The 21,925-nt window shown below is 58.9% G+C and overlaps 3 protein-coding genes across 11 annotated transcripts; 2 read left to right on the top strand and 1 right to left on the bottom strand.

Annotated features, from left to right (window-relative positions):
- Positions 1-231: 231 nt before the first annotated feature.
- On the bottom strand, positions 232-4,903 carry TCHP (trichoplein keratin filament binding). Of its 3 annotated transcripts, none has more exons than XR_015807616.1 (12): positions 4,704-4,902; positions 4,455-4,635; positions 4,222-4,275; positions 3,584-3,652; positions 3,212-3,367; positions 2,879-2,991; positions 2,512-2,578; positions 2,082-2,254; positions 1,778-1,859; positions 1,408-1,593; positions 1,099-1,337; positions 232-777 (listed from the first exon to the last, which is right to left on the bottom strand). XR_015807616.1 is itself a non-coding variant. In XM_088175809.1 (12 exons), the coding sequence occupies exons 1-12, from the start codon at positions 4,874-4,876 to the stop codon at positions 725-727; spliced, it is 1,389 nt and encodes a 462-aa protein (XP_088031935.1). In that variant the 5' UTR covers positions 4,877-4,903; the 3' UTR covers positions 232-724. The 3 variants fall into 3 exon arrangements, 2 of the variants coding, with proteins under 2 accessions (XP_088031935.1, XP_088031936.1); XM_088175809.1 differs by having other exon boundaries at positions 1,256-1,337; positions 4,704-4,903; XM_088175810.1 differs by having other exon boundaries at positions 1,233-1,337; positions 4,704-4,897.
- Positions 4,904-6,179: 1,276 nt separating this feature from the next.
- GLTP (glycolipid transfer protein) lies at positions 6,180-9,595 on the top strand. The gene is made up of 5 exons (XM_014875055.2): positions 6,180-6,389; positions 7,667-7,728; positions 7,924-8,057; positions 8,530-8,680; positions 8,845-9,595. Exons 1-5 carry the CDS (start codon positions 6,287-6,289, stop codon positions 9,025-9,027), a joined length of 633 nt encoding a protein of 210 aa, XP_014730541.1. The 5' UTR covers positions 6,180-6,286; the 3' UTR covers positions 9,028-9,595.
- Positions 9,596-9,743: 148 nt separating this feature from the next.
- Positions 9,744-21,390, top strand: TRPV4 (transient receptor potential cation channel subfamily V member 4). Of its 7 annotated transcripts, XM_014874865.2 has the most exons (16): positions 9,833-10,039; positions 12,361-12,798; positions 13,663-13,835; positions 13,963-14,115; positions 14,244-14,384; positions 14,463-14,761; positions 15,210-15,389; positions 15,475-15,633; positions 15,740-15,832; positions 15,986-16,059; positions 16,146-16,311; positions 16,519-16,585; positions 16,816-17,129; positions 17,236-17,363; positions 17,560-17,681; positions 17,810-21,388. In XM_014874865.2, exons 2-16 carry the CDS (start codon positions 12,434-12,436, stop codon positions 17,950-17,952), a joined length of 2,577 nt encoding a protein of 858 aa, XP_014730351.1. In that variant the 5' UTR covers positions 9,833-10,039; positions 12,361-12,433; the 3' UTR covers positions 17,953-21,388. The 7 variants fall into 7 exon arrangements, 6 of the variants coding, with proteins under 6 accessions (XP_088031930.1, XP_088031929.1, XP_088031933.1 ...); XM_088175804.1 differs by having other exon boundaries at positions 9,744-12,798; positions 17,807-21,388; XM_088175802.1 differs by having other exon boundaries at positions 9,991-10,039; positions 14,244-14,761; positions 17,807-21,389.
- Positions 21,391-21,925: the final 535 nt, after the last annotated feature.

Raw genomic sequence — 21,925 nt, 5'->3', positions numbered from 1 at the left:
AAATAATGTGGGCTTATTTGACTGCTGGTTCTCTAAAGATCTTTGGAAAGGTTTCTACTCTTGAGTAAAGTGCCACTCTTTGTCACAGCCCTGTAACAGCTCCTTGTGCACTGTGCCAGGACTGATGTGGATGGTAACAGCAGGGAAGGAACTGCAATAATAACTCAGTCTTCTCTCCTGTTGCTGCAGTAGTTACCTTATGTAAAAAAAAAAAACAACAAAAATCCATTATTTATGAAACAAGTGAAAAACAACATTTAATGAAGTCTCCAGCACCTTCTGGAGAGAAACTGGACAAGCACTGCTGCCACAGCACACATGACTGATTTGCAATGTGCATTATGAATTAACTCCTCAGAGTCCAGTGGGAACACAGGCACAGCCTGATTCTCCAAGGTGGGCTCCTGTTCCTGGGGAGACACAGATTCTTTTGTGGCTCAGGTCCACAGGGCCCTTTTATTTGCTGGGTTGCTTCAGCCTCTCATGTACTGAAATACATGAGCACAATTCCAGAATGCAAAGTGAAGCAGTTCACTTCTCTGAAGGTGCTCACACATCCACATTCCTGAAGACAGTAAAACTTTGCTCCTCTTCAGCTTGGCCACAAGTAAATGTTGTCAGAAATCTACTGAGTCAAGTCTTGATCTCACTGTATGCTATTCCAGAGGCACCATTATTTCAGGAGTTCCTTGAGTCCTCAGAGTTTTCTTTCTGTAGTCTGGAGCTACATTTCGTGTTCATTCCTCAGGTCCAAGCTGCTCTTGGGTAACTGTAGAACTAATGGGGTCAAAACAAAGACCAGCACTGGTTTATGGGCTCTGGAATTAAGCCACACACATTGTTCAGCATGCACAGGAGCTGATGGGCTGGGCAGGGGCTTTAGGTAGGGTTACTCAAATTTGATTTTAGAGCCAGGCAAAGCAGGACAGTCAACACAGACACTGAGCAGGGGAGTTGCACTGTACCAACTGCACTGATGCAGCCAATAAATCCCTTACAGCACTGTGCCACATTTGAGGCATTAGCAATACATCTGTCTCAAAAATTAATTAAAAGTTAGGGCTTAACATAAAAGAAAAAAAGAAAAAGAAAATAAACCTGTAGAGCTCTGTGAGGGGAAGGAACAGCCCAGTGTTGTAGCCCTGTGATGACTAAAGTGCAGATCAGAGACAATAATGCTGTCCCCCTCCATGCTGAGCTGGTGTGTTGGGGTGACCCAGGTGTGACCTTACCCTGCTGTGCTAGCCCTGCTCACCCTCCTGCAGCTCCAGCTCCTCGAGGTGCTGCTGGGCCCACCCCTCCTGTTCTTCCTCCTCTCTCCAGCTGTGCTCTGTTCCCTGTTCAGTGGAAATCAGGTGAGATGGGGCAGCCTCAGCAGCCAGGTGTGTACTGGGGAGCTCGGCCTACCTGTGCCTGCAGCTCCCTCCTGTGGGCTCTCTGCTGTTCCTCCTCCTGCTCCTTCTCCAAACGAGTCCTTTCCTTTGCCTTCTCGAGTTCTCTGATGAGCTGCTCTCGATACTTAATGGACTCTTCTTGGGCCCGTCTGTTTAACTCCATCTTCTCTTGGATCTGGCGCTGTCTGCCTGCAAGGACCTGTGCAAAGGGAGAGGGGATGGAGGGACAAGATGGTTAAACAGTTCCCAGGAAACACACCAGACAAAAGCAAAACAATTCCACCCTGGAATGCAAGGCTCTAACTCTCCAGAGCATGGTGGGTTACAGGTGCAGTGATGGTTTCATTGAGCCAAGGGAGACACATCATCAGTACAGACATCACCTCACTCATCAGGCGATCTCTGGCCACCTTCTCTCTTTCCCATTCTTCTTCCCTCTTCTCCCATATTTTTTTTGCTTCTTCCCTAAAGAAGAGAGGAAGAATTATCTCTGGGGTTAACCCCCCTGTATACTCCACAGGCACAGACAAGCTATCCTGTGCTTTAGAGCAGCACTTGGGTTTCTCTTCAGGTTTGTTCTCTGCCAGTTGGTGTCACCATCCCACCTGTGCCTCTTAGCGACCCCCGACCCGGAACGTTTGGCACACATGGGCTCTTCGGGTGAGGTTCAGAGGTGGGCAGACTCACCTGAAGATAGTCTCGAGCTCTGCTTCCCTCTCCTTTTCCAGCTGGAGCTGTTCCTCGATGACCCTCTTCATCCAGGCCACGTCTGCCACCGCCCGTTCCCGCCGCGCGATCTGCCCGCGCTGATCCTCATCTTCTTTCTCCAGGAGGGCTGATAAGATTTGCCTGTCTGCCTCCTGGAGAGAAACCACGAGATTAACAACTATCCAACAGCCTTCCAGCCTGTGTGCAGGGCTCCTCTAGGCATTACTGCTGACAGTGTCAAGGGTGTGCTCAGCAAGATGTTCCAGTGCTGCTTCCCCGTGAGCTTTGTGCTCCAGCCCTGTGCACAAGCTGAAGGGGGCTCCTGATCTGTAGCAATCAGAGGCAGACACAAACCACGCACAAGTTTTTTCACCACACAGCATCTATAAAGTTTAAATTAATCTCTTACCAGCTCCTCCTGTATCTGCTGTGCTCGTCTCCTTAACTGGACGTCACATTGATGCTTCAAAAAGCGACTGAAGGAAGAAAAAAGCAGAATTTAAAAAAGAAAACAGTACCACGCAGACTCTAAAGCACCATGCCATTGTACAGCAGCATTCAAGGAGATACATCTGTGATAATGAGGAACCTGCTACCAGGAACAAAAAGCAGTAACAGCACCAGAGCCTTGGCTCTTTGGCTACTGTGGGCAAGTCCACCAAAACCCAGATATTTACATCCTACCACTGCTACCTGGAATATCTCCTTGTGCCCCAAGTACTGCTGTGGGCATAAGAACAGATTCTATCCAAAACAAGCTCCACTTGGTGTCCTACCCAAGCTCTTTCTTCCTCCAGTGATCTTCCAGTTGTTTCCTTTCTTCTTCCAAATTCTCCAGCTCCCACTGCTGCTTTAATAAATTCTCTTGTTCCTTTTTCAGCTTTGTTGCCTAAAAAGGAAAACACAAGCACCAAGAGAGAGCACATCAGAGAGCCACAACATCCCAGAGAGCATGCTTGACCAGAGTTTGTATCCTGTTCTGCTCCTCTGCAGGCAGGGAAAACCCTCCCTGCAGTGCAAACATGGAGAGAAGAGGTCAGGTCAGCCTTGCTGTATTTCCAAGTGAAGCAACAAATTCCTTTCTCAAATGAGGAGAAAGTCAAGATTACCTTTGTCTCCTGCAATTTCAGTTCTTCTATCTGCTGAAGCAATGTCTCTGCTTGCTGTTTCTCCAGCTGACCCTTTTCTTCCTCTTGTCTCGTTCTTTCCAGCGCTTCCCCTCGTGCCGTTTCGTGACTCTTCTCTTCGAGTTTGGTCACCTCTTCCTGTCCCAAAGAAAAGAAAACAGCATTTCAGGTTAGCCTGACACAAAGAAACAACTTCTGGCTCAGAAAATCCACAGAGCAGATTTGTGCAAGCTGGATGGCTTTGTTAACAGTGCCCTTCCTGGCAGCAGCTCCCGTGGCACAAGTGTCACCCCTCCACCTGCACAGGCATTTCAGAGTCCTCCCAGTGACCAGAACACCAGAGTTACCCCATACCTTGTTTTGTTGTGTTAGCTGATCACCCCAAGCCTCTCTCACGTGCTTCCTGTGCAGCTCTGACTCTGCCTGGAGACACAACAGATGCAGCAGGGATATCAGTGCCAGGGGTTCCGTCCCCCAGGATCTTCCAGGCTCACCTGGCCCTGAAATCCCAGTAGGATCTGCCTCTGCTCAGGTGGGCTCATCTGAGTGTCCGAGGTGCCCACCAGGTCCTGAGCTGAGGGTCATTGTCACATGAGAAACACCACGGTGACAGAGATACAGGACTGCGATGTTGGAGCAGCATGTGGGTGGAATAAAGAATGAGGAAGCACCACAGCACAGCACGTACAGCTAAGATATTAAGATTTTTATCTTTTATATTATTGATATTTTTTGCATCTGAGATATTTACACTGTGAGCTCAGAAAATTTGTTCAGAGTCTGAACAGATTTCTGACTTTTAAAAATACAGCTTTGAGAGAGCTTCTTAAAACTATTTAAACTTAAACATTTATTTGCCTTTTGTTTATGAGAACTTGGGGCAGTTGCTGTGATGCGAGATGAGTGACAACAGTAGAGGTATGACGACTTGCAAGTTAAAAACTGGTTTAATAAATACAAGACAGCAAGGACTCAAGAGAAAGCAACATCACCTCTCGGATGGCGTTGTTTTTGTTCCAGCGCTCGTGCAGCAGCGGCTCAGCAAACTGAGAACACAGAGCTGGGTCAGGTCAGGATCCTGGAGTGCTCAGCATCCCAAACCCCGCCGAGGCTGACAGGGATTCAGGGCACCAAACGGTGGCAACTCAGCAAGTCCCGGTGGTACGGCCGAAGCACGGGACGAGCCCCGGGATGCGGGACGAGCACGGCCGGGCCGCTCCCTCACCTTCCTCCCGCACTCTCCGGGGCCGTCCCGCAGCTCCTGGCTCCGCATCCCGCCCCGCCGCAGCTCCCGCAGCTCCGCCGCCAGCGCCGCCTCCTCCTCTCCCAGCAGCCGCTCCAGCCGCTCCCGCCGCCGCTGCAGCCGCGCCGCCGCCTCCTCCGCGTCCCGCCGCGCCGCCTCCGCGCTGCCGCAAACACCGGCAATCAGCGGGACCCCTGTACAGCCCCGGGACCCGCCGGACCGCGGCCGTACCTGGGCGGGGGGACGCGGGGCTCGCTCCACCGCGCCTGCAGGGAGCAGCAGGCGGCGGCGCGGGCGAAGGCGCGGCTGGTGTTCTCCCACTGCTGCCGGCTGCGCGCCTCCAGCTCCCGCCGCTCGGCCGCCCTGCGCTCCGCGCCGCGGCCCCACCGCGGCCACAGCGACATGGCAACGGCCCGTAGCGACGGGTCCCGCCGAGGGACACGGCGAGACGGGCTCCGCGAGCACGGAGGGAGGCGGGGACCGGCGGAGGGAGGCGGGGAGAGAGGAGGGCGAGCAGGGAGGGAGATGGAGCGACGGATGGGGGTCGGTTCGGTTCGGTCCGACTCGCCCCGGCGGTACCGCCGTACCCCGAGCGCTCGCAGGATGTGCGGGTGTACAGCCCGAGCCGGGCGCGGTGCTGCTGTGGCGGCTCGGAGAGCGCAGCAGCGCGGGGTTTGTGGCGCTGTAAATATTTCAGGGGTTAAAGGTTTCTGTTTCTGCCCGCCTTGGCAAGACACCAGCGCGGCGCCGCCCGCCGCGAACCCAACCGGACCGGCCGCTGCGTGACCCGGGACAGGCCGGGCACCGCCGAAAGGGCTCAGGGCATCCCGAGAAAGGCTCAGGACATCCCGGAAGGGGCTGGGTACCACTGTAGAGACTCCGGGCATGCCGGAACGGGTTCTGGGCATCCCGAGAGAGCCTCGGGACATCCCGAGAAGGGCTCAGGGCATTCCGGAACGGGCTGGGCACCACGGGAGAGACTCCGGACACGCCGGAACGGGCTCTGGGCATCCCCAAAGTGAACTCTGGACATCCCAGGATGGGCTCTGAGCACCCAGGGGTGTGCTCAGGGCACCACAAACACCACAAAGCTGGATCCTGGCACCCCGAGAGGGGGTCCGGGCATCTCTCAGGACGGGCTCCGGGCACCACGGGAGTGTGGCAGCGGGGAGGGAGCTGGCACCAGCCGGCAGCCCCCGCCAGTGAACGGCAGCTCCCCGCACCCGCCTTGTATCCGTACCCGCCCTGTCAGCCACCGATCGCTATCGCCCCACGACTTGTTTTTCCAGAATAACCGGTAAAAACACCGTATTTGGGGCCCTATCACCGGCAAGTCCGCTCCCCACGCAGCGCACGGGCTGAGCCTCCCTCCGCTACCACCCCTTCTTCACCTCTTCGTGTCCCCGCCCGGTGTCATTTTCCCACCCAACCCCTCACTGAGGTGTTTCATCACTCCCGCGCGTTGAGGTTTGTTTTCCATCTGTTCCCTATAAAATATTTATGTCCCGTGAATAATTAACGCCGGCCCGCCTGACGCTCGGAACTCGGCCGGGGCAGCGCGGGGTCCTGGGCACGGCCAGGCCCCGAGTCTGAGGGGGCGATGGGGGCGTGGCCTCCCCTTGGGCTGCAAGCCCCGCCCCTCGCCTCTCCGACCAATGGCTGCGTATCGGCCGTACGGAAGATGCGCATCCATTGGTCGAGGAGGCGGGGGGGCGGAGCGTGGCGTGGGCGTGCTGCCGGGTCGGCCCTCGCTGCTCTCAGAGCCCCCTCAGCCGGGGAGCGGTGAGGGGGAAAGCGGGGACGGGCTGTTGGTCATGGCGCTGCTGCTGGAACACGAGTTCAAGCCGCTGCCGGCTGATAAACAGATCGAGACTTTGCCCTTCCTGGAGGCCGTGGCGCACCTGCCTCCGTTCTTCGGTGAGACGGGGGTGGCTGGGGCTGGGAGATGCGGGCTGGGACCAGGCCTGCTGCGGGCTCAGCTGCTCCGGGGTGCCCCCTCCCCAGTTCTGGATGTGACCCCCCTACCTGATCCAGGGCTCCCGCCGGGCTTGGCTGCTCTGTCAGAGCCGGGGTTGCATCACGATCCTGTCAAACCTGCCGAGCAGCCCCGTTGGGAAGCGTCCTGCGGTCCCCTGGAGCGCCCCATCCAGAAGCATCACCCGGAGCAGGAGCTGCCATCCCACCCATGGATCCCACATGGGTGTCGGGACATGGGTGGGTGTCGGCGTGGCCGCCCCCGTGGCACAGTGTGCCCGCTGCCCTCCACAATGTCAGCTATTGTGTGGCGGCTCGGTGGCAGCTCCGGAAGAGCAGGACATGGGGCTGCCTGCCTGCGGACGAGCAGTGTCCGGTGCCGGTCAGGCTGTTCCAGGACGTTCTGCCAGGGCTGTGTCCCGGAGCCAGGGGGATTGGAGGTCACTGGTGGGGCCGCAGTAGGTGGCAGGGCTGTCCCAAGGGCCAACAGCCATGTACGAGATCCTTTTCTAGTTTCGCTGGTGTGTCTCAGTGCCCAGGCTGTGCTTAAAGTGAAACCTGTTGGTTATGGGAAGTCTGTGGTGTCCCCTGTGTTATAAATGAGAGACAAAAGTCTCGATATTTAGCAAAATTTAGATTGTTTTATTTGATATAGAAAGAGCAAGCAGCGCGCTGGGGAACGTGAGGGGTCACCGCCCACTCCACGCTCCACCAAACCTCGGTTTGCAGCCTCTTCTTATACTGCGGTTTCTCGTTGTACACAAATTCACGAAGCCTTTGGGTGATAACCAATCACAGATGGAGGTCTGGTCTTTGTAGATAACCACCAGAGAAGTTCTGGAGGTCTGGTCTTTGTAGATAACCACCAGAGAAGTTCTGGGAGTCTGTTTTTTGGGTTAGGCAGTATTGATTAGACAAAGGCAGGAAGGGCTTTTTGGGAAGTCCGATTTTGCAAGCTGGTAGCCGATACAACTTATTTGAAAAACATAACATAACATATATTATGTTGTATTATGTTACATTATAATAACATAACAAGGTGATTTTAAACAGAATTATTTAATCATATAATTTCCTGTATCTAGTTTCCATGCTTCACTTCAGAGCTTAGTATTCTGGTTTATACAAACCCCAATGCTTTTGTGATTAACACGAATCTTTTATCAATTATCACATCTGTGTCACCAGTGTCTAACTGTCCTCCCTTCCTGTCTCCACAGATTGCCTGGGGACTCCCATTGTCTACTCGCCTGTCAAAGCAGACCTGGCTGGAAATATCAAGGTAGGAAGGGTTTCAGGAGGGCTTAGAGAGGAGAATCCCTGGGGAGAGATGCTGTGGGAGTGGCAGTGTTTCAAAAGGCTTTTCTTCCCACGGGGACTTTGGGCTTAGCTGTGGCTCCTCCAGTCACAAGTTTATTCCCAGGGCTCCTGCCCAAAGTCCTTGCTCCTGGAAGCCAACCCCCTTTTCTGCCCTCAGAAAATCCGGGCTGTTTATGACTCTAACCCTGCCAAGTTCAAAACGCTGCAGAACATCCTGGAGGTGGAGAAGGAGCTGCATGGCTCGGCCTGGCCCAAGACGGGTGCGACGCTGGCGCTGATGTGGTTGAAAAGGTGACTCACGGCGTCGGGAGCTGCTCCGGCTGTGTCCCAGCATGTGGGGAGCTGGAGAATGCCAAATGGAGCCTGTGTGGGCTGGGGCTGGGCAGTGTGGGGAGCACAGCTTTTGGGAACCCCCCTCCTCAAATCTCCCCTCCTGGGAATGCACAGGGGAATTCAACCTCAGAGCATGAGCCCACGAATTGGACAGGTCAGGAAGATCCATGGGGCTGCACCTGACCCTGCCCAGCTCAGCCCTCAGCCTCACCTGGGGGTTCCATCCTGCCCTGGTCCCCATGTCCTGCCCTGGGGGCTCCATCCAGCCCTTCTCTCTCTTCCCTAGGTGGACACACAGGGACAGGCACCAGCTCTGTGAGAGGGATGCACTGCTGGGACTCTGGGTTTTTGGGGTGCTTGGAAACGCCAGGCTGAAAGTTGGGAAGCAGCACCAACTTCCCTGAGTCCAACACCTCTGCTCTTCTCCCAGGGGTCTGAAATTCATTCTGGTGTTGCTGCAGAGCATCTCTGATGGCGAGAGGGATGAGGAGCATCCCAACCTCATCCGAGTGAATGCCTTGAAGGCTTACGAGATTGCACTGAAGAAATACCATGGCTGGATGCTGCAGAAGCTCTTCACGGTGAGCATTCCCTCCCTCTCCAAGCATCCAACCATCATCCCTAGGGCTGTTCCCATTCCCTGACAAGTGTTCAGAGACCCTACAGTGTTGGCACATGGGAACAGCCCCATCCCATGATCTCTGTTGGGTTTGTGGGAGTGAAACAACCTCTCCCTGTTTTATAGGGCTCAGTCTATGCTCTTCCCTACAAATCCGATTTGCTGAAGGCCTTGGAGAAGGGTAAAGAAGTCAAGGAAGAGGAAAGCATAGAAAAAATCCACCAGTTTCTCGCGAGGGTCACTCCAATCCTGGATGCAATTTATGAGATGTACACGAAGATGAACGCTGAGCTGAGCTACAAAGTCTGAAGCTGGCACAGGATTGGCACAGATTAAATAACGTGTGATGGGTGTTTCCTATGTCTTCACCACTGAGGCAGCTGGGGCGGCTCCCAGCTCTCCGGTGACTTCGATTCCTGTCTGGATTTGCAGTGGATAACGTCTTTTCTAACCAAAAAAATAACAGTAATTAACTTTCTATTAAGAATACGGCAATAAAACAATTGTGGGTGTCACCCTCGGATTTCCCAAGAGGAAGAACAAGTGTTTCTAGTTCCCAGCTCTCGGATTCCTGCCTTCAGTGGGTCAGGGAATGAAGTGTCCTGCTGATGGATGAAGTGGCACTTGGACTGTGCCTGAAACCCACCGATGGGCACCTCTATTGGCACTGGATTGTCCAGAATGATGCCCGTGGTGGAGGAGCTGATGACTTTCCCGGGCGACCCCAACTCCTCCAGTGCTGTTGTAGGATCGAGCCCCTCCTCCAGGATTCGGAAACCAGGGAGTGTCCCCATGGTGTTTGCGGTGCCTTATGAGCCCCCCTCGCTTCCTGAGCCCCGGCGGGAGCAGCAATTAATAAAAACTGACAGTACCCGTGGCCTGGGAGCCTCATTTGGGGCTGCTCATGGGGGCTGTGTCAGGAAGGGCTTTTTAGGGAAGGTGTTTTGGGTTTTTTTCCTAGGGGAGCTGGTTTCAGGAGGGTTTTGAGGAGGGTGTTTTGAAGCTGTATCCTAGGGGAGTTGTTTTTGGGAGAGTTTTTGGAGCTCTTCTTTGAATGGCCATGTCAGAGACGTTTTTCCCGGGGGCTTATTTTTTGAAGGGTATTTTAGGGCTGTTTCTTGTGGGCTGTTTTGTGGCCGGTATTCCCGGGGGACTGCCCGGGAACGGCCCGGGGGCGGGAGCCGATCCCGAGGGCGGGTCCCGGTGCCGCCTCCGCCGCTGGAGGAGCCGGGGCCGGGGCGGGGAGGGGCCGCTCTGGGGACCGGCCCCGAGCGACTCTGCGGCGCCGGAGCCTGCGGGACTTTCCACGGGACCTTTGGCGGTACGGAGCCGGGGAAGCGGGCAATGGGGGGGGCATGACCGGGAGTGAGACCGGCCGGGACACTGGGACCGGGGCTGGATGGAGCCTCCGGTACGGGGACATGGAAACTGGGGCAGGATGGAGCTCTCCGGGCAGTACACGGGGTCTGGGGCAGGATGGAGACCCCAGGTGAGGCTAGGGTCGAGGGCTGAGCTGGGCAGGGCTAGGTGGACCCCTATGGATACCCCAGCACTGTCCGGGCAGCCTCAATCCGAGATTGAGGTGTCGGGTGGGTTCCCTTTGAGGAGGGGGCTCCCACCGGCTCTGTGCCCCCGATACACCCCGAGGGGAGCACGGGCCCAGCAGTGAGGTGAATTTGGGAAGCAGCTGCATCACTCCGGATGAGGATTTCCGACAAGAACCCGCTGTGGTTTCAGTGATTCACTGCCACCGGATCACCCTTTAATGTCATGGGACACCCTCCCTGCCGCCCACCCAGGGATGTCCCCGCACATCCCCGTGTTGGTGACAGCGTCCGTGCTCCCGTGGTGGGCTGGAGTGGGCACTGACTGGGGACACTGGTCCAACTGGGAGGCTCCTCGGTGGGAAGCTGGGAAGAGGTGGGAGCACAGGTGGGGTTTGTGTTGGATGTGAAGAGCTGTGCCTTGACTCAGTTATTCCATGAGGTGAGGAAGTCTGAAAAATCCAAACCCAAATAACTTAAGGGGCCAAATCAAACTCCTGTGACAGCACCTTTCCTGGCAGTGCCCGGGCTGACGGCACCAGCCCCGAGTCCCTCATTTCCCACAGAAACGTCGGTCCTGGCTGGTGACAGCAGGTGTGTGACAGCCTGTGCCATGTCCAGCTTTTCCCTAAAGCTGCACTTTTCCAGGTCTCAGCACAGTTTGGACAGATCAGGTGCTCAATCCCCATTCCCAGCCCGCAGGATCCATGGCTTGGCAATTCCCTCTTCTACATTGTCCAAGGTCAAACCGGCCATGCGAGGGCCCCTGTTTCCATGGGGTCGGGATGTGGGACCTGCGGACTTTGGCAGGTGCTTGTGGAATTTCTTAAAGAGACGGGAATGGCAGGAAAGTCAGCAAAGAGGAGAAGCTGTCAGCTTTGTGTTCCCCAGGGCTTCACTGTCCTTTCTGGGTGTCCCCCAGGGCTGTGCCATCCCTGCTGTGTGTCCCCCAGGCTTGCACTGTCCCCACTGAGTGTACCCCACGGCTGCACTGGCCCGTCTGGTTGTCCCCCGAGGCTTCACTAGCCCCACTGGCCGTTCCCCAGGGTGGCAGGGAGAAGGGGACCCTGCCTGGACCTTCTCCCTGTCACTGCAGGATTTGGGGCCGTTTGCCACCCTCATCCCCCGTGCCCACGGGAGCCCCGCGTGGCTTCCAGGACCTGCTGCCTCATTCAAGCCCTTTCCCCGGCTGGGCTGCCCTCCCGACAGGGCGCAGCCTGCCACTGTGGCTTGTCGCACAGAGCTGCAGCCCAGCGCAAAATGACACGTTTCCCGCTGCTTTTTCTGTCCCGGCAGGGCTGAGGTCCCCGCAGGCGGGAGCTGTGCTGAGCTCTGACGCTGCTGCCTTTCTCCGGAGGGTTTTTGTTGAAAGCGGGGCTGGGGAAGTGCCTGAGGACGGTCACCTGTCCGTGTCCTGGACGTGGCGGGCAGCACACTGTGACACGGTACAGCGCTCGGCTAGCCGCGCTCATAGCACGTCTCTCTTTTATCTCCACGTCCCTCTGGGTAACCTAAACCCGTAATTTCTTGTCCCAGCCGCTCCTCCTGCCCTCCCGCGGGCTGCAGCCTCCCCCGTGCCGCGCCCGTCCCCTCCCGGTGCCCAGATCCGGGTCCCACCGAGCCCCCCTGGGTTGCGGAGCATCAGGAGCAGCCCTGGCTCCGCTCCCAGCCCTGCTGTGGTGGCAGCTTCTGCCGCCTCTGGGCGCTTCCTTGGACGCTTCCTTGGATGTGGGGAGTATCCCAAGGAATGTTTTCTTTCCTTGGGCGGCAGATCGCAGCGCACAGGGTCTGCTCTGTGCCCTGTCCTGGGCTGCACCCCGGCTGACCGCAGCGGGGCCGGGCTCGCCCTCGCCCAACACGGCAGCGCCGCAGCCAGAGAGGCCCCCGCAGACCTGAGGGGTCCCCGCAGCGGGTAGGTGGGTGCCGAGGAGAGCCCGGACAAGGCAGGACAATCCGGGAGACTCTGAGCTAACGGGGGTCCCGCCGGCCCCAACCTCTGCCAGGGTGGGTGCGGGACCTGTCCTGCCGCGGGGCTCGGTGCCCCGGGGAGATGACGGGGAGGGTCTTTTGGAGGTGACACGGCGTTTTCCTCTGCCAGGTCTCCTGCTCTCGTGGAAGGGGTCACAGCCAGCCGGGCAGGTCAGTCGTGCCCGTCCCTCCGGGCAGGGACCATGGCAGACACCGAGGATGCTCCGCGCGATGCCGGGGAGGGCGCGGGGGAGGATGGCTCCCTCCCGAATGAATCCTTCCCGCTCTCCTCTCTGGCCAACCTGTTCGAGAGCGAGGACACCCCGAGTCCCGCCGAGGCAGCCCGGGGTCCCCCGGGCGCCGGGGATGGAAAGCAAAACCTCCGCATGAAATTCCACGGGGCCTTTCGGAAAGGCGCCCCGAAGCCCATGGAGCTGCTTGAAGCCACCATCTACGAGTCCCCCGTGGTCCCCGCGCCCAAGAAAGCCCCCATGGATTCCCTCTTCGACTACGGCACCTACCGCCACCACCCCAGCGAGAACAAGCGCTGGCGCCGGAGGATCGCGGAGTGAGTTCGGGACCCCCGCGCCCCCCGGTGCGGCGGAGGGTGCTGGGCTGGGGGCACCCGGGTGGGGATGTTTAGTAGCTGGGGACATGGGCTGACCTTTGGGGTGCTTTGGGCAGAGGTGCCGCTCGCAGGGAGCTGCTCCATGGCTGTGCCATGCCGTGGTGGGGGTCCGCAGACCCCCGGTCCCGCGGGGCCGGGAGCGCGCTCCCCTTCCCCCTTTACGGGCTCCATGAAAGAGGCTCTGTGCGCCCGGCCTCTCCCCTGGCCGGTGTGGCTGTCTGGCTGCGGCATGAAAGGGCTTTTCAGGAGGGCCTCCGCCCTGCCCGCGCCAGGAAACCGGAGCCGGGGGGGGCAGCCCGCGGCCGGACGCACAATGCCCCTCTGTGCCGGGCACCTGGGACGGCCCGCCAGTGTCCCCACCCAGGGGTGCAGCCGGCTTAGGAGAGCGGGATGTTCCCCCGTGGACGTGGGTGGAGGGGGCCAGGATGCCCCATGCGCCCTCAGCTGGGGCATCCGCCGTCCATCCTGCCCCCATTCCCGGTGCCCCCATTCCCGGTGCCCGGAGCTGTCCCTGGTCCATCCCCCACTGCTGCAGACTGCTCCGACCGGTCTGGCTTCACCCGTGGTGCCGGAGCGTGACCGAGCCCGCGGCCCGTCCCTCCCGGGGGGCACAGCTGGGGGCCCCAAAGCGCTGCAGCTCCCGGCTGGGACACTGGGAGCACTGGGATGCTGTGGATGGGGAGGCTGCCCTGGCCTCTTGGGTGACCTCAGCCGGGAGGTGTCACCAGTGTCTGAGCACCCTCAACCTCGTTGGGGGAAGCCAAGGCAGCGGCTCCTGTTCCCAGCGCTGGCGTTTTCCCGCAGGAAGCAGCCGCCGGCAGCAAAGGGGCCGGCTCCCGACCCGCCCCCCGTCCTCAAGGTCTTCAACAGACCCATCCTCTTCGACATCGTCTCCCGGGGGTCCCCGGCCGGCCTGGATGGGCTCCTCTCCTTCCTGCTCACCCACAAGAAGCGCCTCACAGACGAGGAGTTCCGAGGTGAGGACCTGGTGCCAGGGCTGAGCCGTGACCACTGGCGATCCCTGGGGGATGCACAGCTCTGGCATGGGGAGCCAGGGGCCTGAGGGGTCTGCCCTGGCCCCCCCTCAGCACCCTCCACTCGCAGAGCCCTCCACGGGAAAGACCTGCCTGCCCAAAGCCCTGCTCAACCTGAGCGGGGGCAAGAACGACACCATCCCCGTCCTGCTGGACATCGCCGAGAAGACGGGAAACATGCGGGAATTCATCAACTCCCCCTTCAGGGACGTCTACTACCGAGGTGGGGGGCGTGGGGCCACTGCTGACCCCGCCTGGGCGTGGGGGACACTGTGGGGGGTTCAGGGACCAGAAAAGGGACCTGGGGAGGTCCCGGGGCGAGGCGGTGGCTGACGGGCAGTGGTGTCACAGGTCAGACAGCCCTGCACATCGCCATCGAGCGCCGCTGCAAGCACTACGTGGAGCTGCTGGTGGAGAAGGGAGCAGACGTCCATGCCCAGGCCCGCGGCCGCTTCTTCCAGCCCAAGGGCGAGGGAGGCTACTTCTACTTCGGTGAGCAGCGGGGGTTGCACCCCAAGGTGTCCCTGCAGCGGGGAAGGAGTGACAGGAGCCCCGGTGTTGTCCCCGCAGGTGAGCTGCCCCTGTCGCTGGCCGCCTGCACCAACCAGCCGCACATCGTGCACTACCTGACGGAGAACGGGCACAAGCAGGCGGACCTGCGGCGCCAGGACTCCCGCGGCAACACCGTGCTGCACGCCCTGGTGGCCATCGCCGACAACACCCGCGAGAACACCAAGTTTGTCACCAAGATGTACGACCTGCTCCTCGTCAAGTGCGCCAAGCTCTTCCCCGACACCAACCTGGAGACGCTGCTCAACAACGACGGCCTCTCCCCGCTCATGATGGCAGCCAAGACCGGCAAGATCGGGGTGCGGTGTCCCCCCGTGTTGGGGGACGTCTCTCTGCCATCCCTGCTGAGCCCTGTCACACTCAGTGCGTGCACGGCTTCTCTCTGCAGATGCTGGTGGAAACCTGGATGTGCAGCCTATTAACCTGGCTAATTAACACCCCTTTGCATTCTGGCCCTTTCCTAATTAACTCCAGACCCTCACACAGCCCATCTTCTCCCCTGACCTGCCCTTGGCCTCTGGTGGGGCAGGCAGGGGAGTCATCAAAAATACAAAAGCTGCAGCATCCTGGAGGGCTGCGACAGTGTCTTTGCATCAGCCTAGGAGCAGCTGGGAGCATCCTGGGCGCGCTGGGGTGGAGTGGGTTGGGGGATGCCCCCAGGATGGGATGGGAGGAGAGCAGGATGCCCCAAGCAGGTGTGGCCAGGTCTGTGAGTAGCAGTCCTCCCTCCCTGCCTCCCTCCGGCAGATCTTCCAGCACATTATCCGGCGGGAGATCACGGACGAGGACGCCCGGCACCTCTCCCGAAAGTTCAAGGACTGGGCGTACGGTCCCGTCTACTCCTCCCTCTACGACCTCTCCTCGCTGGACACCTGCGGGGAGGAGGTGTCTGTGCTGGAGATCCTCGTCTACAACAGCAAAATCGAGGTGTGCAGGGGCTGGGGGGGACTGGGAAGGGTCTGGAGGGGACCGGGTGGCCCTGTCCCCTCTGTCAGCGCCCGTGTGCCACCAGAACCGCCACGAGATGCTGGCCGTGGAGCCCATCAATGAGCTGCTGAGGGACAAGTGGCGCAAGTTTGGGGCTGTCTCCTTCTACATCAGCGTGGTCTCCTATCTCAGTGCCATGATCATCTTCACCCTCGTCGCCTATTACCGCCCCATGGAAGGCCCCGTGAGTCCCCACGCTGGCACAGCCCCAGCTCTGCCTCGCAGGGGGCTCTGCTGGGTCTCTGTCCCAGGGGATGGGGGAGCAGCTCAGCTCTGTCCTCTCCCCACAGCCGCCCTACCCCTACACCAGCACTGCAGACTACCTGCGCCTGGCCGGGGAGATCATCACCCTCCTCACTGGAATCCTCTTCTTCTGCACAAACGTCAGTGTGGCAAGGCAGGGGGTCCTCCCGTGGGATCACTGAACTCTTGGGGTCTTCAGGGTTGACAGCCCCGACCTCTGAAGCATCCACTGCTGCCACAGACATGGGGACCCTGCCACTCGAGACCCACCAACCTCTGCCTTTCTCCCACAGATCAAAGACCTGTTCATGAAGAAGTGCCCAGGTGTGAACTCCTTCTTCATAGATGGCTCCTTCCAGCTGCTCTAGTATGTGGGGAACCCCCAGGGCCACCCCGAGCCACCACACCCCCCCAGGCTTGTGGCTGCAGGGTCTGACCCCAACTCTCTTCCAGCTTCATCTACTCGGTGCTGGTGATTGTCACGGCGGGGCTGTACCTGGGTGGCATCGAGGCCTACCTGGCTGTCATGGTCTTTGCGCTGGTCCTGGGCTGGATGAATGCTCTGTACTTCACCCGTGGGCTCAAACTGACGGGGACCTACAGCATCATGATCCAGAAGGTCTGGTGGGGTCGTGGGTCTTGTCCTTCTCCAGGGGTGATGCTCCTGTGGAAGTGCAGCCTTCAGGCTTTGTGGAGGGTTCCTGCGGCTCTCCCAGTTGCTGCAGTCCCTGCCCTGCTCCCAGCCCAGTTGTACTGGCAGCACAGCTTGATAATGATGATGATGCTGTGGACCAGCACACCTCACCCTGCTCTCCATCACTTTCAGATCCTCTTCAAAGACTTGTTCCGCTTCCTCCTGGTCTACCTGCTCTTCATGATTGGCTACGCATCAGGTAAAGAGCCAGGTCCCCTGGCTGGGGGAGGGACAAGCCCTGTGGCTCAGCGTGGCTGGGCAGGGGGCTGCAGACCCCTGGCTCCATCCCACCTGCCCACAGGCTCAGCCTTTCCCTCCTCCCGTGGTGGAGAAGGTCTCAGCCAGCACGGAGCCACACTGGGGCCCATTGTGGATCCTGTCCTTGCCGTTGCCCCTGCGGACTCGCTGTCCCTGTCCCTTCTCCCCCAGCGCTGGTGTCCCTCCTCAACCCGTGTCCCAGCAGTGAGTCCTGCACCGAGAAGTCCAACTGCACAGTGCCCACCTACCCATCGTGCCGGGACAGCCAGACCTTCAGCACCTTCCTGCTCGACCTCTTCAAGCTCACCATCGGCATGGGCGACCTGGAGATGCTCGAGAGTGCCAAGTACCCCGGCGTCTTCATCATCCTCCTTGTCACCTACATCATCCTCACCTTTGTGCTCCTCCTCAACATGCTCATCGCCCTCATGGGAGAGACCGTGGGCCAAGTCTCCAAGGAGAGCAAGCACATCTGGAAGCTGCAGGTACCACCCTGAGGGTGGTGGGACACGGGCTCCATCCAGGGGCTGCCTGTGCCTGGGGGGCTCCATGGACACCTCCATGCTCAGCAGTCCCTGGTGTGTCTGGCAGTGGGCCACCACCATCCTGGACATCGAGCGCTCCTTCCCGGTGTTCCTGAGGAAAGCCTTCCGCTCGGGGGAGATGGTCACTGTGGGCAAGGGCACAGACGGGACCCCTGATCGCCGCTGGTGCTTCAGGTAAAGGTGGGAGCCCTCGCTGGGGAGCAGCTGAGCCTCCCCCAGCAGAGCCAGCAGCAGTTTGGGGGGCTGCCAGCATGCACTCGTTTGCTTTGCACTGGTCTGGAGGCAGCTGGCATTGCTGGTGGGTGCTGGAGCTCCCGCCCCTCCTCCCGGGCGCTCCGTGCAGCCCCTGCGGGTCTGACCTTCCCCACAGGGTGGACGAGGTGAACTGGTCCCACTGGAACCAGAATCTGGGCATCATCAGTGAGGACCCGGGCAAGAGCGACACATACCAGTACTACGGCTTCTCCCACACCGTGGGCCGGCTGCGGAGAGGTGAGCGCCGTGCTGGGGGCTGGGAGCATCCCTCGGGATGCTGCTTGCAGACTCTCATGAGCCCCAGGAGCAGATCTGGGGGCCTGGGGAGCAGCCACAAGCTCCCAGCTCTGCGCTTCTCTCAGCAGATCGGTGGTCGACGGTGGTGCCACGCGTGGTGGAGCTGAACAAGAGCTGCCCGCCGGAGGAGGTGGTGGTGCCCCTGGGGACCATGGGCACAGCGGAGCCGCGGGAGCGGCGGCACGGCCATGCCCCGAGCTCCCCGCTCTAGCACGGCAGCACCGGCTGCTCACGGACTCTGCCCGGGCTCTGGAATCGCGACTGAGCTGGATGGTGCTTGTCTGCTCCTCAGGGATTCGCGCAGCCACTGCCCCTCCGACAGCCGCTGTCCCGGCGGGTGTCCAGCCCGGATCGGGGTCCTGGCCCCGTCCTGGCAGGTGTCCCGCCTGGATCGGGGGGTCCTGGCCCTGTCCCCGCGGGTGTCCAGCCCGGATCAGGGTTCTGGCCCTGCCCCGGCGGTCCCGGCTCTCACCGGCGAGCTCCGGTGCCACCGCTTCACTTCGCTGTGCCGGGGCCGTGGCTGTGCCGTGCCGGGAGCCTCGGCCCGGGCCGGGGGTGGGGAGCACGGCCCCCACCGCCCGACAAGGCCGACGGTTTTGCCACAGAGATTTGCACAAGATTTATACGATTATTTATTTAGTAATAAAGACTGACCCGCCACCGCCGCCTCCTCCCGGCACTGAGTGATCCTGGATGGAGGAGCTGCCTGCTAACTGGCCGTGCCACGCCATGCCAAGCCAAGCCAAACCATGCCAAGCTCTGCGGTGCCTTTGGGCATGGTCACCCATCATGCTGAGCTCAGGTGTGATACAGGGATGTGAGATGTACAGGTGTGGTACAGGGATGTGTACAGGTATGATACAGGGATGTGATGTACAAGTGTGGTACAGAGATGTGTTCAGGTGTGGTACAGGGATGTGAGATGTACAGGTGTGATACAGGGATGTGAGATGTACAGGTGTGGTACAGGGATGTGATGTACAGGTGTGATACAGGGATGTGTACAGGTATGATACAGGGATGTGATGTACAGGTGTAGTACAGGGATGTGTACAGGTATGATACAGGGATTTGATGCACAGGTGCGGTGCAGGGATGCGGTGCACAGGTGCGATGCACAGGTGCTGTGCAGGGCTGCAATGCACGCTGGCTCCACTGGAGGGCAGCACACACCGCGCGATGCGGGGCCGGCCCCGGCGGGCGCGGGGAGCCCGGGCCGGACCCGACCCCGCACCCCGAGCGCAGGGATGGGGCCGCTACCGGGCCGGGGGCAAATCGATCCTTCACACCCCATCCCCATGTCCCCATCGCATGCCTATCCCATCCTCTCCCGTCCCTAGCCCTTCCCTATCCCATTCCCATCCCATCCATCACCCCTCTGTAACTCTTTTCCCCCTCGTCCTCCCAGCCACCCGCAGTGGTGAGCGTTCCTTTAACATCTGGACGTTGTGCAGGTGTGAAGGAGCGCTTTGGGTGGGCACCAGGGGCATGGTGGCACGGTGACACTGACAGAGACCCTGGCCAGGGCCCTGGGAACAGCCCAGCTCTCTCTCTCAGCAAACGCTTTAGCAGCAGAGGGGACACTTCATCTTCCAACTTGATGAGTCGCCGTCAGCGTTAACGGCACCGTCTCCGTTTAAATGTGATTTACATACATCTCTCATATTGTGGTTTAAGTATTTCCCCAGGGTGAGGGATGAATATGTTTCATTATCGCTCCCTGGGAGAGGCGGAGGTGGCAGCTCCTGCTTCATAATCGAATGAGCTGCGCTGCTCTGCTTCTAGGCTGGTTCTTAGGTGAAAACAATAAACTTGGCTTTCACCCGACTGGGTGGCCACAGGTCCACAGTGGCCAGTCCCTGGGCCGTATGTAGTGGCTGGGGAGCCCTGGAACAGGACTCAGCCATCCCAAGTGCCAGAGATGAGCTCAGCGCCGTGGCTGCCCCTGGCTGCAGCACCAGAGATGAGATTTTCCAGTAAAATGAGATATAAACCAATTTTCTCCCCTCCCCTGCAGCTTTTGATTCCCCAAAGCCAAGAGGCCACATGTTATTGGGCTTTAAAAAGATTTGGAGTGTGGGAAGGGCAGCTATCACTAAGCCCCTGCATCATCACTCTACACCCTGCGGTGGCTCTGTGAGGACGGGGCCACCACAGCCACCATGGCGACATCCCGGCACAGGAGGTTCCTGCCACCTCCAGGGATTAACTTTGGCCCTTTGAGCCCCTTCCCCACCAAACCTTGAGCTGTTTCACCCTCAGCTGTGGAGATGGGGGCACCCCAGGGGCCGGTGAACAGGGGGTGCTCAGCCCCGGCCCCCTCCTGCCCCTCCCCACGCCGCCCTGCCAGCGATGACAAACCCAACAAAGGGAAGAGAAAAGCACTTGTCATCCAGAATGCGGAGCGTGGAAGCAAATTTATTTTTAGATAAATCTAAAGCTTAATTTGTGAAGCTAATATCAATCAAGATGAGAGATGGGTTTTTTTAAGTCCTTTTGCAGCCGTGCAATTTATACTGCCTGTCTCTCCTCCTCACTCCCAAACAGCAAAGGCGGCCGCTAAGTTTAATATCAGCCTCATGCACACCTGCCTTAGAAATTGGTATTATTATCGGTATTATTATTGCTATTATTTGAATAGGAAGATATCTGTAGGCCAGAAGCAGCATAGTTTCCTTCAGTGCTCCTCGTGGGTGCTGTGCCCCATGGAATGGAAGGCAATGGGTTGTGGTGTCTTCATTCTCGGTGCTGGGATGTACCTCAGGTGTCCCTGCCCCATCTCCCACTGGTGTCTGTGCACATTTTGGGTTCCCCACGTGCTCACCTGCACCTGCCAGAGCTGGCACTGTGGAGGCAGGTGCCTGCCAAGGAGGGACCCATTTATTTTGTATTCCACATTGAAACCTCCCCGTGCCCAGCGAAATCCTCCTCCCAAGGAGCGATCCGAGGGGAGAATTAACCTGCTAAATAATAAAAACCCCCACACACCTCCTAATGAAATGTAATGACTTGGAGACCTGCAAGATGGATCGCGCCGTCGCTCCCAGCCACTCGCCCTGATTTATGGCGAGCTGGGAAATCTGATGGAGGCAGCACTAATGAATCCTCCTCCCACGGGCACCACTGACGGAGCAAAGTTTCTCCTGGAGCCCCCAGCACGGCTCCCTGCACCCCAGCCTTTGTAGAGTCCCCCCTTTGGTGTGGGGATGTCCCCAAGGAGGGGCTGCCCTGCACAGAGGGACCCGCCAGGAGCCCTGCCGAGCTCCACATTCCTTTGATGTGGCATCTTTTTAATAACAAAGATCTGAGCAAAGATCTTCCTCCAGACGGACTAATTTTAACAAGCAGGCAGGCAGTGGCAAACCCCCCCCCCCCCATCATAAACCTTAATTTCTGTGAAAATTTCCTTTTGTCCCAATTTCTCTTTGTTCCCTGGATCGGCTGTCACGCTGGTGACAGAGCGGTCCCCTCCTGGCGTGCCAGAAATACGGCAGAGCCACGCGTGCTGTTATGGGAGTGAGCAAAGGAGACAAATGGAGCTGCCAGTCCTGGCCAGGGCCACGGAGCAGCTCCAGGCATGTGGCTGTGTCCTCATCATTGTACCTGTCCTTGTCCCCATCCCCATCCCCATCCCCATCCCCATCCCCATCCCATCCCATCCCCATCCCCATCCCCATCCCATCTCCATCCTGTTCTCGTCCCTGTCCCCATTCTCATCTCTTTTTTCATTCTTACTCCATCCTATCCATATGCCTGTCTCCATCCCATTCCCATCTTCATCCCTGTCCTGTCCCCATCCCTATCCCATCTCATCCCATCTCCACCCTTATCCCATCTTCATTCCCATCCTACCCCATTCTCATCCTGTCCCCATTGGTTCCTGTCCCCATCCCATCCCAGGAGCTATTTGGGATTCAGGTCCATTATCCCAGTGTGACAGACTCACTGCTGCTGCCAGGCAGAGCAGTGAAGTCAGATTTAGGAGTGCCAGAGAGCCCCCATCCCACCTGGGCACCAGGGATGGCCCTGCCATGGGGAAACCCAGTGGGAAACTGGCTGTGGGTGACAGATGGCAGTGGAGGTGCCACCCCCTGTGCTGGTGACAGGATGGGGACGCTGTGCCTGACCCCAGCACCCATCACCCCACAAGGGACGGGCATCCCACGGGTGCACGTGAGGCCACA

This window comes from Sturnus vulgaris, chromosome 19 (genome assembly GCF_052056855.1).
Source record: "Sturnus vulgaris isolate bStuVul1 chromosome 19, bStuVul1.hap1, whole genome shotgun sequence".
Classification (NCBI taxonomy): domain Eukaryota; kingdom Metazoa; phylum Chordata; class Aves; order Passeriformes; family Sturnidae; genus Sturnus; species Sturnus vulgaris.
The sequence above is the reverse complement of the archived record's forward strand: the minus strand, read 5'-3'. Positions and strand labels throughout refer to the sequence as shown.